The 16,687-nt window shown below is 41.2% G+C and overlaps 1 protein-coding gene across 7 annotated transcripts in view; it reads left to right on the top strand.

Moving 5' to 3' along the window:
• ABL2 (ABL proto-oncogene 2, non-receptor tyrosine kinase) overlaps positions 1–16,687 on the top strand; it is a 127,717-nt gene that overhangs the window by 94,870 nt on the left and 16,160 nt on the right. For 4 of the 7 annotated variants that reach the window (XM_064370923.1, XM_064370920.1, XM_064370924.1 and 1 more), the window contains exons 2-8: positions 3,482–3,544; positions 5,396–5,566; positions 6,335–6,630; positions 11,154–11,426; positions 12,718–12,802; positions 14,750–14,927; positions 16,323–16,507. In XM_064370923.1, the coding sequence (XP_064226993.1) occupies positions 3,482–3,544; positions 5,396–5,566; positions 6,335–6,630; positions 11,154–11,426; positions 12,718–12,802; positions 14,750–14,927; positions 16,323–16,507 (1,251 nt within the window). The remainder of the gene's footprint in view (positions 1–3,481; positions 3,545–5,395; positions 5,567–6,334; positions 6,631–11,153; positions 11,427–12,717; positions 12,803–14,749; positions 14,928–16,322; positions 16,508–16,687) is intronic. The other 3 variants (XM_064370925.1, XM_064370922.1, XM_064370926.1) reach the window with 1 other exon arrangement.

Here is a 16,687-nt window from a genome sequence, read left to right as displayed (position 1 = left end):
AAGAATTCCATGGTTTTTGGCCTCAACACTTGAAAAGACAGAATTGCCATTAACTGAAATGGGGAATTCTGAGAAAGAAACAAATTTGGCAGGGAGGATGGTTAGTAGTTTTGTATTTCAGTCCAAATGGCATTATTGGTGATTTCTAATCACTAATCGTTAATTTCTAAACCCAGTACAGTGCCTGGCATGTGATATTCACTCAAATTACTAAGGATTTCTTTTCCCCCAGTAAACATTTAAAATAATTAAACAGGCTGGGCGCGGTGGCTCTTGCTTGTAATCCCAGCACTTCGGAAGGCCAGGGCAGGTGGATTGCTTGAGCTCAGGAGTTCGAGACCAGCCTGGGCAACACAATGACACCTTGTCTCAATAAAAATAATAATTAAACAATATCTGACAGCCCTTGGAAAACTCTCCTAAACTAGCAACATTTTGGAGCTTGAAGAGAGCTCCCCTGGGTCATTCAAGCTATTGGGGTGTAGTCAAAGTAACTGAGTTATCAGCATGATTAATATCCAGGCAGGGGGCAGGTTTCATAGAGGTTTAATACTGTGTACTTAAAACACCCCAGCTGTTTTCAGAAATATAAGAAATCTTAAGTTGCACTGTGGATTCCCTCAGTGTCCATCCTGAGAGCTTGGGCGGTTCCAGATACAGTAGGTGCTGAGACGGGAGGAGCTGGCACCACCAGGCACCAGAGGAGTTCGTGGAGGTGTCAGTTTAATTAATTGTCCTTCTTAAACTTGGTGATGATGTAAGGCACCCAGTCCAGAATCGGCCTCCAGTTAGTGACCTACACCAGCCCCACAGTGCCCACAGCGCCGCTTATGCCCACTGTGGGAATCCAGTTCTTGGCCAGCTCCTGGTAGTGTGAGCCCAGGAAGCTGCCAATATTGCATCACCGTCCTCACCCTCAGGTGATCAAATTACTGTTTAGTAAACTTTAAAATTAATAAAATTTTTTTTTTTTTAGTGATGACAGGCTTTTACATATTGGCCAGGCTGGTCTCGAACTCCCAACCTCAGGTGATCTGCCCACCTTGGCCTCTCATAGTGCTGCGATTACAGGTGTGAGCCACCGCGCCTGGCCAACTTTTAAATTTAATATACTGAGTTTCACAAAGTAATGTATAAATACATGACATTTGCTGGTTTTGTCCTGATAGGGGTTAAGAGTTGGCTTCAGTGTCTGCTTATTGCTTTTTCTAACTTGGACATCGATAGTACCAAAGTTCTTTTTAAAACTGTTGAGTTTTTGTTCCTCTTATAATTTCAAGCAAGGGGAACTTTTCCTGTACTACAAAGAATGAAATAAACTGTTTGATAATCATTAAACAGAGTGTTACCAGTGTCACTGGCAAAAAAAAAAAGTGTGGATTATGTAGTGTTCAGTAGTGGATGCTAACAAATATGGATATTTTCTGTACTTTTTGGCATTGTTTTCATTTTAATAAAGGATTGGCATTTGTAGCTTAGTGGAAATCATGCTAGAGTAGATAATTTTTTCGTTAGAATAAAGACATAACGGTTTATGCAACCAGTTTTTTTTTTTTTAATGCGACCAGTTTGAAGAATGCTTTTTAACAATAAGGATTTTTGTTAATTTGGTCATCCCAAATTGTCTGTCTTGGTATAGAATACAGCTGTTCCCCTTCACTATAATTCTGCATTTAAATAAGGAACAACGTATCTACTTTAACTTTTCAGGATGTCAGAACATTTCTTTAAGTTTATCATAATATTAATGGAAAACAAAATTGAATTAACTGGAATTTTAAATATGTATTCTTTTTGAGAGAAGAAGGGAATATGAAACTCTGAAACTGGAGAATTACAGAGCCAACCTGTGTGTATATTATGTAGACAGTTAAGAAGCCATTTTGTTTTTTTTTTCTCACCCTGTTGCCCAGGCTGGAATGCAGTGGTGCGATCTTGGCTCACTGCAGCCTCCATCTCCCAGGCTCAAGTGATTCTTCTGCCTCAGCCTCCTGAGTAGCTGGGATTATAGGCACACACCACCATGCCTGGCTAATTTTTGTATTTTTAATAGAGACGGAGTTTCACTATGTTGGCCAGGCTGGTCTCCAACTCCTGACCTCAGGTAATCCACCTGCCTCACTTTCCCAAAGTGCTGGGATCACAGGCATGAGCCACCGCCCCCGGTGGAAGCCAATTTTTAAACATTGTTTAACGTGATTTTAAGATTAAGAGCCTGGGTGTGGTGGCTCATGCCTGTAATCCCAGCACTCTGGGAGGCTGAGGTGGTCAGATCACAAAGTCAAGAGATCGAGACCATCCTGGCCAGCATGGTGAGACCCTGTCTCTACTAAAAATACAAAAATTAGCCAGGCATGGTGGCAGGTGCCTGTAGTCCCACCTACTCGGGAGGCTGAAGCAGGGGAATTGCTTGAACCTGGGAGGCAGAAGATTGCAGTGGGCCAAGATTCAGCCTCGTGGCAGAGTAAGACTCCATTCCCCACCCCCCACAAAAAGATAGATACATCTTTTTTTCCTGTCACTTATGTTTGTGTAATTTGGTCATTTGTTTAGCTAACAGTTATTAAACACATAGTATGTAGCTCTGGGTAGGAAAAGAATACCATTCCAGATACAAGGAGCATGTTGTGAAGTTTCAGAAACAGACATACGTAGAATGGTAGAATGTATTATGAATATAGAGATGAAGATAGAGTATTAATGCAGCAACTGTGATGCTTTTGAGAGCACAGAGGGAAGGTGCAGTAGCTCCCATTATCCACAGTTTTGCTTTATGCAGTTTCAGTTACTGGCACTCTTCCTGGGTCTCAAAGTAGTAAGATATTTTGAGGGAAAAAGATACCACATTCACATAAATTTTATTACAGTATATTGTTGTAATTTTTTTATTGTTGTTAATCTCCTACTGAGCCTAATTTATAAATTAAACCATATCATGGTTATGTATGTATAGGAAAAACATAGTATATAGTAGGTTTGGTACTGTCATGATTTTAAGCATCCACTGGGGATCTTGGAACATATTCCTCATGGATAAGGGGGACTACTATATACTGGAGCTGAGTATTACAAGTAGAAATCAGCCAGTCAGAAGAAAAATGAGGGCTGGGCGCAGTGGCTCACGCCTATAATTCCAGCACTTGGGAGGCCGAGGTGGGTGGATCACGAAGTCAAGAGTTGAAGACCAGCCTAGCTAGCATGGTGAAACCCCATCTTATTGAAAAAAAGAAAAGAAAAGTGGGGTGAGAACCCATTCCAGTTAGTCTGGACTGTGTGAACCAAGGCCAGAGGTGGGAAGCAGCATGGTGTATGTTAAAGTTTACAGTCCGAGTATGGAGTGGGGAGAGGCGAAGCTGGAGAAGTAGGTAGAGACATGATCATGAAAGGCCTTTGAAGGCCATGATAAGGAGACTTTAGCTTGATGTGAAACTATTGAAGAAGGTTAAGAAAAGTGACGTGGTCAAATTTTTGTCTTAAATAGATCACTTTGCCAGCTGTGTGGAGGATGGATTTGAGGGAGACAAGACTGGAGGCAGTAGTCCAGGTGAGAGATGTTGAGATGTTGGGGATTTGAACTAAGGCATTGGCAGTAGAGTTGGAGAACAGGGAATGGATTTGAAAATAACTAGAACCACAAATTCAAGATTTTTTTTTCTTTCAAATATGATAAAACCATTTTTATGTTAAAAATAAGTCAGCTGGGCACAATGCCTCACACCTGTAATCCTAGCACTTTGGGAGGCCAAGGCAGGTGGATCACCTGAGATCAGGAGTTCGAGACCAGCCTGGCCAATGGTGAAACCCCGTCTCTACTAAAAATACAAAAAAAATAGCTGGGCATGGTGGCGGGCACCTGTAATCCCAGCTACTTGGGAGGCTGAGGCAGGAGAATTGTTGAACTTGGGAGGCAGAGGTTTCAATGAGCTGAGATCACGCCATTGCACTCTAGCCTGGGCAAGAAGAGCGAAACTCCATCTCAAAAAAAAAAAAAAAAGTGGAGGAAGAGAGACTTAAAAGTGTAGTTATGTGACATAGATAGTGGGATAGTTTGCCTTTGTAGACAGGCACTAAAAACAGTCTGATCAAGAAAATTGATACTGGAAGAACAGTGTGTTTTTTGCATAATAGATCTGGGCTGTGAGAAGCAGGTGATCTTTAAGATGGTATAGGGATCACCTGTAGTGTATATAGTGTGTACTGTGAATCAATTTAGAAACTGTAAAGCCTTGAGGAAGAAAACAGATCTTAAGAGGCTTGGACAACATTGAGTAGAAACTCAATAAATGCCCGATGATAGTGATATTTTCTAGGCTCTTCAATTAAGTTAGTGATATTTACAAAAATTTACTGCCCAGGAAAACAAAATAGAGTTTAAAAAAGTCATTCAGGCCAAACAAGGTGGCTCACTCCTGTAATCCTTAGCACTGTGGGAGGCAGGCAGATCACCTGAGGTCAGGAGTTCAAGACCAGCCTGGCCAACATAGTGAAACCCCATCTCTACAAAAATAAAAAACTTAGCCGGGCAGGATGACAGGTGCCTATGATCACAGCTACTCAAGAGGCTGAGGCAGAAGAATCGCTTGAACCCTGGAGGCAGAGGTTGCAGTGAGCCTAGATCGCACCATTACATTCCAGCCTGGGTGATGGAGTAAGACTCCACCTCAAAAAAAAAAAAAAAAGTCATTCAAATAAGGAACAATTGCAAGCTATTATTGAATTGTGCATGTTAACTTAAAGGTATTTTGGAATGCTAAGACATGTTTCTTTTGTTTTGCAGATCATTTTAGGATGGGTTTCTTTTGTTTTGCAGATCATTTTAGGACTGGTTTTCTAAAAGCACTTTTAAAATAATTATTTCTATACTTACATAGAAGGCCTGGTTTTATACATTATTACCTAATTCTGAAAAATAATCCCTGTTGTCTTTTCTACAGTTTGTTTTCTGTGGAGAGAGAAAGAGAATAGGGTAGTTTGGGTGGAGTTGGAAGAAACTTATAATCATTTCTTCCTTAAAACTACAACCACCACTATAACAAAATATCCTATATGTTTTATAAAGCTAGTAACGATTTCTCTTTGAGATTCTTTTTTCCATTTTGAGAAAACTGCATTTCCTATGAGTTTATGTCTGATTTTGGTGAGTGCATATAAATCACAGCCAAACTCTGATTTTGTGGGTTTTTTTTTCTCTGACTACCTTATTTTCAACAAGTAAATTGCTTCCTCATGCTCAGGAGACACAGTGTCTATTTGCTTATTCTTCATAACACCATATACTGTACAGTTCTTTGCTACTCTGGAGCCAGCAGCTGAAATACTGTGTATATACTGAATTCAAACAAATGTTTCACTGTTGAACTCACCATGATTTCCCTTTCCTTGTTATGTCTTTCAGAAGCTTTGCATCGTCCCTACGGTTGTGATGTTGAACCCCAGGCACTAAATGAGGCTATCAGATGGAGCTCCAAGGAAAACTTGCTGGGAGCCACTGAGAGTGACCCCAATCTTTTCGTTGCACTTTATGATTTTGTAGCAAGTGGTGATAACACACTCAGCATCACTAAAGGTGAGGCCTCTATGTAACATCCTCTCACTTTTCAGTTTTCATTAATAGTTAAGAGATAAAGGGACCTGGCCAAGCATGGTGGCTCTGGAAGGGATTGTATTTTGGGAGTCCTGACTGCCCATTCCCTCGCCCCACTAAGCAGTTTTCTTGCTGAAAACTCTGTAATTCGTGTTTTTTTGTTTGTTTGTTTGTTTGTTCATTTTTTAGTTCTTTTTACATCAGTGGTTTTGTTGCCTTGGTGCCAAGTGAAATTTAGAAGTCACTTTGTATATCACATATCTTTTTTTTTATTTTAAGTATTAACAGGCAGCGCTGAAGGAATGTATATCACATATCTTATCCCTAATCCTTGATTGTTGTTAACATTGATCATATATAAGTTAAATTCCTTGATAAACTGTTTTGAGGGAAAGTGAATTTTCTTCTTTTGAAGAGTGAGCACTGTGTCCTTTTCCAGCCATTTTAGTAACCTGTCTACCATACATAGAGTTTCTTAAGAATATTTTTTAAGTTGTATATAAACTTTTAAAACCCTGTAGTAAATTCCAGAAAACCATTTCTGACCATGCTTCTGTGGTTAAGCTAAAAGCTGAAGAGAGCAATCAGGATATGATGAACAGCCAAGTTTGTTTCCACTATTTAAAAAAATTTCTGGCATAAAAGTTCTGGATTCATTTTTTAATCATTTTAAAGTTTGATGATATACCTCGTCAATTGAAATAAAGGCTTAAGATCATTTCTTTCATCCTGTAATGACCTTATGGCTAGGTGAAAAGCTACGAGTACTTGGTTACAACCAGAATGGCGAGTGGAGTGAAGTTCGTTCTAAGAATGGGCAGGGCTGGGTGCCAAGCAACTACATCACCCCAGTGAACAGCCTGGAAAAACACTCCTGGTACCATGGACCTGTGTCACGCAATGCAGCCGAGTATCTGCTCAGCAGTCTAATCAATGGCAGCTTCCTGGTGCGAGAAAGTGAGAGTAGCCCTGGGCAGCTGTCCATCTCGCTCAGGTACGAGGGGCGTGTGTATCACTACAGGATCAATACCACTGCAGATGGCAAGGTAAGACTCGCTGGTTACCACCTTTAAGCGTGGACTGACTGCTCTGTGAAATATTCAACATGATTGAAATGAAATACAGGTTTTATGTCTGACGTGAAATAAAATATTCACTAGCTTCGTGAGTTTCGGCTTTTTGGCATGTTAGAGCTTGCTGTCTTCAAAAGGATATGGTAATAGAAATGTAAAAACAGTATTATATTAATATTTTTAAAAAGCTAGATTTGAAGGTGAAGAATGAAGGGAACTGCTGTGTAAGTTAATTGTTCTAATAATCAATACACAAATATACACCCAATGCACTGGTATGGAATTTATCAATTATCATTGTATCATTGAAAATTAGAATGATATCTACCATAAAGTTCACAGAGTAAGAATTTAGACTTGTGAGCCTGGTGTCGATCATTAATGTATATTAACTTAAACAGATAATTCAGTCATTGAACAGTTTGTATATTGGGAAGACCAACCATGTTAGAATGCATGTGTTACAATGTGTTTATACATTGTAAACTACAGAGCATGAGCTTATGTCCATTGTTTTTCTGTTGAGCAGTAAATTTAGGTTGAATTATTTCATTCTCCTCTATGTGATAGGCAACTGCGGGGAAGCACAGGCTTTAGAGCAGGCAGATCTGATTGTGACCTTACATAAGCCTCAATTTCCCTGTCTGTAATTAAAGTCCACTTTGAAGGATTAAATGAAGTAATTCCTGTAAAATATAATGACTAATTACAAAGTAGGAAATAAGTAAATCTTTAGTTTTCTTTTGCTTTTGCATCACCATATATAGTATGTTTTCTCTTGACCAAACAGAACAGAATCTGGTGTGTAATGATGTCAGAGTGACTCAGCAGTTCTAGTTATTTACCTGATAGAAATGAGTGTATATGTTTGCCAGAAGACATGTACAGGAATGTTCATAGCAGCATTGCTTGTGATAGCCAAAAAACTAGAAACACCCAAAGATCTAACAACAGTAGAATGGATTAATAAATTGTGGTATATTCATAAAATGCAATTTCATTCAGCTACAGAAATGAACACGGTACTACTACACAAAACACCATCAGGAAAACTATGGCATTCCAACTGTCTGCTCTGTTTTGTAAATAATATTTTATTGGGCTGGGCGCGGTGGCTCACGCCTATAATCCCAGCACTTCGGGAGGCCGAGGCGGGTGGATCACGAGGTCAAGAGATCGAGACCATCCTGGTCAACATGGTGAAACCCTGTCTACTAAAAACACAAAAATTAGCTGGGCATGGTGGCACGCGCCTGTAATCCCAGCTACTCAGGAGGCTGAGGCAGGAGAATGGCCTGAACCCAGGAGGCGGAGGTTGCGGTGAGCCGAGATCGCGCCATTGCACTCCAACCTGGGTAACAACAGCGAAACTCCGTCTCAAAAAAAAAAAATAATAATAATAATAATATTTTGTTGGAATACAGCCACACCCATTTGTTCATGTATTGTCTATGGTTTCTATTACTAGGCAGAGCTGAGTAGTTCTAACAGATACACTATGGCCACAGCCTAAAATATTTATTATCTGGCTTTTACCAAGAGTTTGCTGGCCCCCACTGTAGATGAGTCTCAGTTGACTCAACAACTTCAACAAAGTTGAAGGATTAATATTAGCCAGGGGATGAAGATGTGGGGAGTGGAAATGACTGCTAATAGGTATGAGGTGATGAGAGTGTTCTAGAGTTAGATAGTGGTGATAGTTGGACAACTTTGAGAATAAGTAAAAAACCACTAAGTTGTCTACTTTAAAATGATGAATTTTATTGCAATTTTTATAAGTTGGGTGGAAGAAAGCAGACATAATACAAATTGTGTGATTCTGTTTGTATATATATAGTTCAGAAGCAGAGGCCAGGCACAGTGGCTCATGCCTGTAATCCTAGCACTTTGGAAGGCTGAAGTGGGCAGATCACTGGAGGTCAGGAGTTCGAGACCAGCCTGGCCAACATGCTGAAACCCCATCTCTACTAAAAATACAAAAATTAGGCATGGCGGCACGCACCTGTAATCCCAGTTACTCAGGAGGCTGAGGCAGGAGAATTGCTTGAATCTAGGAGGCAGAGGTTGCAGTGAACCAAGATCATGCCACTGCATTCCAGCCTGGGCAACAGAGTAAGACTCCGTCGCAGAAAAAAAAAAAAATTAATTAAAAAAGCAGACACTAATCTAAGATGTTAGAAGTCAGCATAGTGGCTATCTTTACAAGGGTAAATAGCTGAGAGAGCATAAGGGAGGTTTCTGGGGTGCTGATCATGTTATAATTCTTGGTGTGGGTGATGTTTATATGGGTGAGTTTACTCTGTAAAAATTATCAGTTCCCTGTTTATGAATTGTATACTTCCATGTATACACTAAAACAAAAGCTTCGTTTAAAAAAAACAACAGGCTAGTCATGGTGGCTCATGCCTATAATCCGAGCACTTTGGGAGGCCAAGGTAGGTAGATCACTTGAGCCCAGGAGTTCAAGACCAACCTGAGCAACATAGTGAAACCTCATCTGTACAAAAAATTTTTTTAATTAGCTGGGCATGGTGGCATACATCTGTGGTCCTAGCTGCTCGGCTGAGGCAGGAGGATCACCTGAACCTGGGAAGTCAAGGTTGCAGTGAGCCACGATTGTGTCACTGCACTCCAGGCTGGGCAACTGAATGAGACTCTTATTTCTCAAAAATAAATAAAAATTTAAAAAACAGGCCGGGTGCGGTGGCTCACGCCCGTAATCCCAGCACTTTGGGAGGCCGAGGCGGGAGGATCACGAGGTCAAGAGATCGAGACCATCCTGGCCAACATGGTGAAACCCCGTCTCTACTAAAAATGCAAAAAAATTAGCCAGGCATGGTGGCACATGCCTGTGGTCCCAGCTACTCAGGAGGCTGAGGCGGAAGAAACGCTTGAACCCAGGAGGCAAAGGTTGCAGTGAGCCAAGATGATGCCACTGCACTCCAGCCTGGTGACAGAGCAAGACTCCATCAAAAAAAATAATAATAATAACAATAACAAAAAAACAATCTCCCTTGGGAGAGAAGGCCAGAGAATGCCCTCTTACTTTATACTTCCTACTGCGTAGCAAATTAATAATTATTTTGTAAACAATTCTGTGAAATCAAATTGTGGTTTTTTTTTTTTTTTTTTTTTTTGGTGAGATGGAGTCTTGCTCTGACACCCAGGCTAGAATGCAGTGGTGTGATCTCGGCTTACTGCAACCTCTGATTCCCAGGTTCAAGCAGTCCTCCCACCTCAGCCTTCCAATTAGCTGGGACTACAGGCACGCACCACCACACCCAGCGAAGTTTTAGTAGAGACAGAGTTTCACCATGGTCTCAACTCCTGACCTCAAGTGACCTGCCTGCCTTGGTGTCACAAAGTGCTGGGATTACAGGCATGAGCCACCTTGCCTGGCCACCGGTAAATTGTGGCTCTTTCTTTAATGGCCTAGACACTCAAATGCACATTGTAGTTAAAATTATAAGATATTTGAATACTCTTACCAAAAAAATCTAAATCAGTGGTTTTCAAGTTATGTTCTTTCAAGATTCTGAGTTGATATTTTGTAAATTTTTATAAGAGGCCAAGTCCTTGCTTGCCTACTTTGGTCAGGGTCTCTTTTCTTTACCTATCTTCTGTAGTTGAGTCCACAGTCTTGTGGCTTAAAAATGCTTGAAAGCCAGCTGGGTGCGGTAGCTCACACCTATAATCCCAGCACTTTGGAAGGCTGAGGCGGGCAGATCACTTGAGTTTAGGGAATCGAGATCAGCCTGGCCAACATGGTGAAACTTCGTCTCTACTAAAAATACAAAGAAAAATATTAGCCAGGTAAGATGGTGCACACCTGTAATCCCAGGTACTTGAGAGGCTGAGGCAGGAGAATCACTTGAACCGGAAGGTGGAGGTTGCAGTGAGCTGAGATCATGCACTGCACTCCAGCCTGGGCAACACAGTGAGACTCTGTCTCAAAAAAATATATATGTATTTACATATATATACACACAGTATTTGTATATGTGTAAATACATATATAAATATGTAAATTTTTATAAACACATATATGTGTATACAATATATATGTAATTACAAAAAAAATACATATGTGTATATATATTTGAAGACCAATGAGCTTGATGATTCAGAGAGATATCTTGGAAGTTTTTCGCCAAGACTGACTAATTTAGGAAGAATAGGAAAGGCAGATTAAGATTAAACTGAAGTTCTCTGTTTACCCTTGTCATTATCATTTAACTTTTTTATTTACCTCAATTAAGATAACCTCTTGCTGGGTGTGGTAGCCCAGTCTGTAATCTCAGCACCTTGCCAGGCAGGAGGTTTGCTTGAGGCTAGGCATTTGAGACCAGCCTGGGCAATATAGTGAGACCCTGTCTGTAAAAAAAAAAAAAATTTTTTAAGGATATATCTATATCTTCAGGCCAGTGAAATATGGGCTTTAAAAAAAATTCTCAATCTTTTTTCAAGTTGTTTAGCTTTTCTCCTTTTCTTACCAGGTATATGTGACTGCTGAGAGCCGCTTCAGCACCTTGGCAGAGCTTGTACACCATCACTCCACAGTGGCTGATGGGCTGGTGACAACATTACACTACCCAGCACCCAAGTGCAATAAGCCTACAGTCTACGGTGTGTCCCCCATCCATGACAAATGGGAAATGGAGCGAACAGATATTACCATGAAGCACAAACTTGGGGGCGGTCAGTATGGAGAGGTTTACGTTGGCGTCTGGAAGAAATACAGCCTTACAGTTGCTGTGAAAACACTGAAGGTGGGTTGCTGAGAATTACAGTTTTCAGGCATCTTTTTCTTTTGTACTGAATCACTTGGAAATATCAGCATGCCCTTCTTTAACTTTGGAACACTTTCCACCCACTGGTGCCAAGCACATCAGCAAATTGTGATGATTAACCCTAGTGCCACTGCTGACAATGCAGAGGCAGATTATTCACTGCAATGCAGTGAAACCCACATGTGGGAAGGGTTTGTCTCTGGAGGCTGTTGGTGTAGATCTTAGTGGGAGGTTAGAAGCAAATTAAGTTATAAAAGCAAAATAAGCTCTTTTGCTTCCTGAGAACGACCCCTGCTGGACAGAATTCTTTGTGCCCTCTCTGGGAATCATGGCCTCTTTCTTGTTCTGTCCTTTTTCTCCCTGCTTCTTGTTCTTCCTGTCTCTTTGCAGTTAGATCACTTCTTAATATTCACCAAAATCTTTTTCCTGATACTACTGTATGTCTCCGTTGAACATCCCAGTATCAAATTATAAGGTTTTCACTCACTTGATTCTCCCAGAGTCTCAGTAACTATCTCTGGTATATCACTCATAAGGGCTATTCTTTAGCTATAAGTAGTAGTCCTGTTTCTTAAGCATATTCTGACTGTGAAGCAATATATAAGGCCTTGCTCTCTAAGAAGATTATGATGTAATGAAGACAAGTATGTAAGCAGCTAAGTGCTCTGTCTCCTCATTCAAAGCCTGAGCTGTCTGGGGAAGTAAACTATGAGAGAACTGAACTCTCCAATGCAGGGCTCCTGTGTTTCATTTGATTATACGACATGATTGCTGAATTTTGCTCCTCCTGCTAATTTTTACTCCAGGATATTTTTCTAAGTTGGACTTCTTAAAATAATAATAATTTCGGCTGGGCATGGTGGCTCATGCCTATAATCCTACCACTTTGGGAGGCTAAGGCAGGCAGATCACCTGAGGTCAGGAGACAAGCCTGGTCAACATGGCAAAACCCATCTCTGCTAAAAATACAAAAAGTAGCTGGGTGTGGTGGCGCACACCTGTAATCCCAGATACTCAGGAGGCTGAGGCAGGAGAATCGCTTGAACCCAGGAGGCAGTGGTTGCAGTGAGATTGCATCACTTCTCTCCAACTTGGGTAACAGAGTGAGACTCCGTCTCAAAAAAAACAAATTAATTAAATTAAGATAATTATTTCTTAAAATATTCAAAAGATACTTCTTTTTACTTTTAAAGCTGAAGTTTTAGGATTGTGATTAAGTTGGGGGTTTGTCCCTCTCGTTTTCTTCTTTCTTACCTTTCCCTTTTTCCAGGAAGATACCATGGAGGTAGAAGAGTTCCTAAAAGAAGCCGCAGTGATGAAGGAAATCAAGCATCCTAATCTGGTACAACTTTTAGGTGCGGAACCTTGCCCAGACCATAGATTTTCTCCAAAAGTACTTGCCCTTTAACCACTTGCTATCTCCAAATCGTTTTTTTTTCCTTTTTAAAAATAGAGACAGGTTCTCACTCTGTTGCCCAGGCTGGTGTTGAAGTAATCCTCCCGCCTGGGCCTTTCAATTTGTTGGGGTGACCATGCTGGGCCTTTCCCCCATCCCCCCAAACCCTTCTTTTGAATCACCATGGTAGAAACTGCAGGTTTGAATCCACTTCAATAAGTAGTTATAGTTTTGGCCAGCAAGGTGGCTCACGCCTGTAATCCCAGCACTTTGGGAGGCTGAGGCAGGTGGATCACCTGACGTCAGGAGTTGGAGACAAGCCTGACCAATATGATGAATCCTTGTCTGCACTAAAAATACAAAAATTAGCTGGACGTGGTGGCATGCGCCTGTAATCCCAGTTACTTGGGAGGCTGAGATGGAAGAATCGCTTGAACCCAGGAGGTAGAGGTTGCAGTGAGCTGAGATCATGCCGTTACACTCCAGCGTGGGCAACAAGAGCGAAACTCCACCTCAAAAAAAGTTATTTTAATCAGTAGCTTCCCTGTTTAAAAACTGCCCAAGAAACAGTGGCCTGGATTGATTTTCCTATATAAAACTGCTCAGTTTGAAAGACAAAAAAAAAAACAAAACTGCTCAGTTTGTAGTAATTGCCCCAGATTCAAAGTTCAGAAGTGTTCAAATGGTACTGAACCAAAAATTCATGAAATGTTTTTGCAAAATAAAGAGGCATTAAACAAAGGACTGTTGATAATAAGCAAATTCACCATTCAGGTCACAAAGAAGTCTTTCACTAAGCCTCTTTACTTCTTAAAAATAGGGCCAGGTTTTTGTTTCTGCTTTTGTTTGGGGGTGGGGGTGGTTATTGTTTTGAGATGAAGTCTTGCTCTGTCCCCAGGCTGGAGTACAGTGGCGGAATCTCGGCTCACTGCAACCTCCACCTCCTAGGTTCAAGCAATTCCCCTGCCTCAGACTTACAAGTAGCTGGGAGTACAGGTGTGCACCACCATACCTGGCTAATTTTTTGTATTTTAGTAGAGACGGGGTTTCACCATGTTGGCCAGGATGGTCTCGGTCTCCTTACCTCATGATCTGCCCACCTCGGCCTCCCAAAGTGCTGGGACTATAGACGTGAGCCACTGCTCCCGGCCTGTTTTTTTTTTAATACATAGTCTCTCTCTGTCTCCCCAGCTGGAGTGCAGTGGCATGATCCTGGCTCACTGCAACCTCTGCCTCCCAGGTTCAAGCAATTCTTGTGCCTCAGCATGCATCACCATGCCCAGCTAATTTTTGTGTTTTTAGTAGAGACAGGATTTTGCTGTGTTGGCCAGGCAAGTTTTGAACTGTTGGTCTCAAGTGATCTGCCTGCCTCAGCCTCCCAAAGTGCTGGGATTACATGGGTGAGCCACTGCACCTGGCCTCTTGGTTTTTTAATAAGGAATCCGCCATATATCAGTGAAATCCTTGACGACACAAGCAATGAAAATCTTTTTACAAAGCAGTATTACAGGCGGGGCCCACATAGTCTTCGGCATGTGCACAATTGCTATTACTTTTAAATAAGTATTGTTAGCCTGCAGTTGAGGAGGAGAATCACAGGCCATGCGCAAAACTCTAGAAATGTTGGTTTTCTTGGCTCCTTACAGAATTAATACAAGTAACATTGCTTTTGCTCAGACACATGCTCAGATGCTATGAATTCCCAGAGAGCTAGGACTGGAGGCAAGGACTCCCTTTTTGAACCAGCTTCTTAATTTTTGCTATATTAATTTCAGAGAATGTGGTGGTAAGAAGGGAAAGACTGCCCTTAACTAGAACTGAAAAATTGTCAAATTGTTCAGGACCAAAGTGGTTTGGAGTGTTGGAATGTATGTTAATAAAACAAGCACTGTTCTTCAACTTCTAGGTGTGTGTACTTTGGAGCCACCATTTTACATTGTGACTGAATACATGCCATACGGCAATTTGCTGGATTATCTCCGAGAATGCAACCGAGAAGAGGTGACAGCAGTTGTGCTGCTCTACATGGCCACTCAGATTTCTTCTGCAATGGAGTACTTAGAGAAGAAGAATTTTATCCATAGGTTTGTAAAACTTGCCTGTGACTAACCATGAAGCCATCCTGCTTGACGTGCAGTTAAAAGGAAGAATGTGGGAACCTTCCCAGAAAATTTCAGATGATTCAAGAAAGTAATTCTGTATTTCACAGTGCCCATTATTACATCACTTCTAACTTGTAAACCTACTATACTCTGATTAAAGTATTAATAAGGGGCCTTTGCTAGTCTCAAAACTGAGAACTCTATTTTAAAAAACAAAAAAAAATTGGCTGGGCGTGGTGGCTCACGCCTGTAATCCCAGCTCTTCAGCAGGCTGAGGCGGGCAAATCACAAGGTCAGGAGTTTGAGACCACCCTGACCAACATGGCGCAACCCTGCCTCTACTAAAAATACAAAAAATTAACTGGACATGGTGGCATGTGCCTGTAATCCCAGCTACTCAGGAAGCTGGAGCAGGAGAATTACTTGAACCCCTAAGGCAGACGTTGCAGTGAGCCAAGATAGCGCCATTGCACTCCAGCCTGGGCGACACAGCAAGACTCTGTCTCAAAAAATTAAAAAATTAAAAATAAATTAAAAAAACAAAATTACAGTAGCGATGGGGTCTTGCTGTGGTTGACCAGGCTAGTCTCAAACTTCTGTCCTCAAGTGATCCTCCCATCTTGACCTCCCAAAGTGCTGGGGTTACAGGTATGAGCCACTGCGCCCAGCCAGAGAGCTCTCTTATTTTGCCCAGCACTGTAGCCAAGATCCTTTTTCACTATCTAGTGTTTTTTTTTTTTTTAAACCTTCTTGAGATAGTCTGGCTCAGTCGCCCAGGCTGGAATGCAGTGATTCGATCTTAGTTTACTACACCTTCTGCCTCCTGGGCTCAAGCTATCCTCCCACCTCAGCCTCCTGAGTAGCTGGGACTACAGGAATGTGCCACCCTGTTGGCTAAATGGTTTTTTTTGTTGTTGTTTGTTTTGTTTTTTGGTAGAGACAGGGTTTTGCCTTGTTGCCTGGGCTGGTCTTGAACTCTTGAGCTCAGAAGATAGACCCACTATGAACTCCCAAAGTGCTAGGATTACAGGCGTGAGCTACCACACCTGCCCTAGAGGCTGAATTTTTAAAACAGTTTTCTGCTTTAGTAAATAACTGAAAGTCTTATAGAAAAGCATCTGTTGCTCACCTATCCCAATGTATTTATAAATAGGAACCCATATTATAAAGCCTACTTTATTCTGCTTCTTGATGAGTATTCTACAGTGACATATCATCAGTGGCTTTCCAAGATGTTAGTGATTATCAAAAAATACTACCATATTTGTCAGCACTTAGTTAAGTCTGCCTGTAACACAAAGAACCAAGAGTAGAGTGTTGATGACCATTTTCCTCACTGTCTGAATGGAATCACATATAGGGTTCTCTTTCCCACAGAGATCTTGCAGCTCGTAACTGCCTAGTGGGAGAAAACCATGTGGTAAAAGTGGCTGACTTTGGTTTAAGTAGATTGATGACTGGAGACACTTACACTGCTCATGCTGGAGCCAAATTTCCTATTAAGTGGACAGCACCAGAGAGTCTTGCCTACAATACCTTCTCAATTAAATCTGATGTCTGGGGTAAGGTTGAAAGGGACTTTTTTCTGTATCATTTTATTTTTTTAATAAATGCCCTTGATTCTTTAGAGCTTCTCTTTTTTATGATGTTCAGTATCCTCTACCTTTACCTGCCATTCTTCTTCAGTTATTCGGCAAGCATTTGTTAAGTACCTCCTGTCTGCGAGGATTGTGCTAAGAACT

Source organism: Aotus nancymaae, unplaced genomic scaffold (genome assembly GCF_030222135.1).
Source record: "Aotus nancymaae isolate 86718 unplaced genomic scaffold, 86718_ANA_hifiasm-v0.15.2.pri h1tg000108l, whole genome shotgun sequence".
NCBI classification, from domain to species: domain Eukaryota; kingdom Metazoa; phylum Chordata; class Mammalia; order Primates; family Aotidae; genus Aotus; species Aotus nancymaae.
The sequence above is the reverse complement of the archived record's forward strand: the minus strand, read 5'-3'. Positions and strand labels throughout refer to the sequence as shown.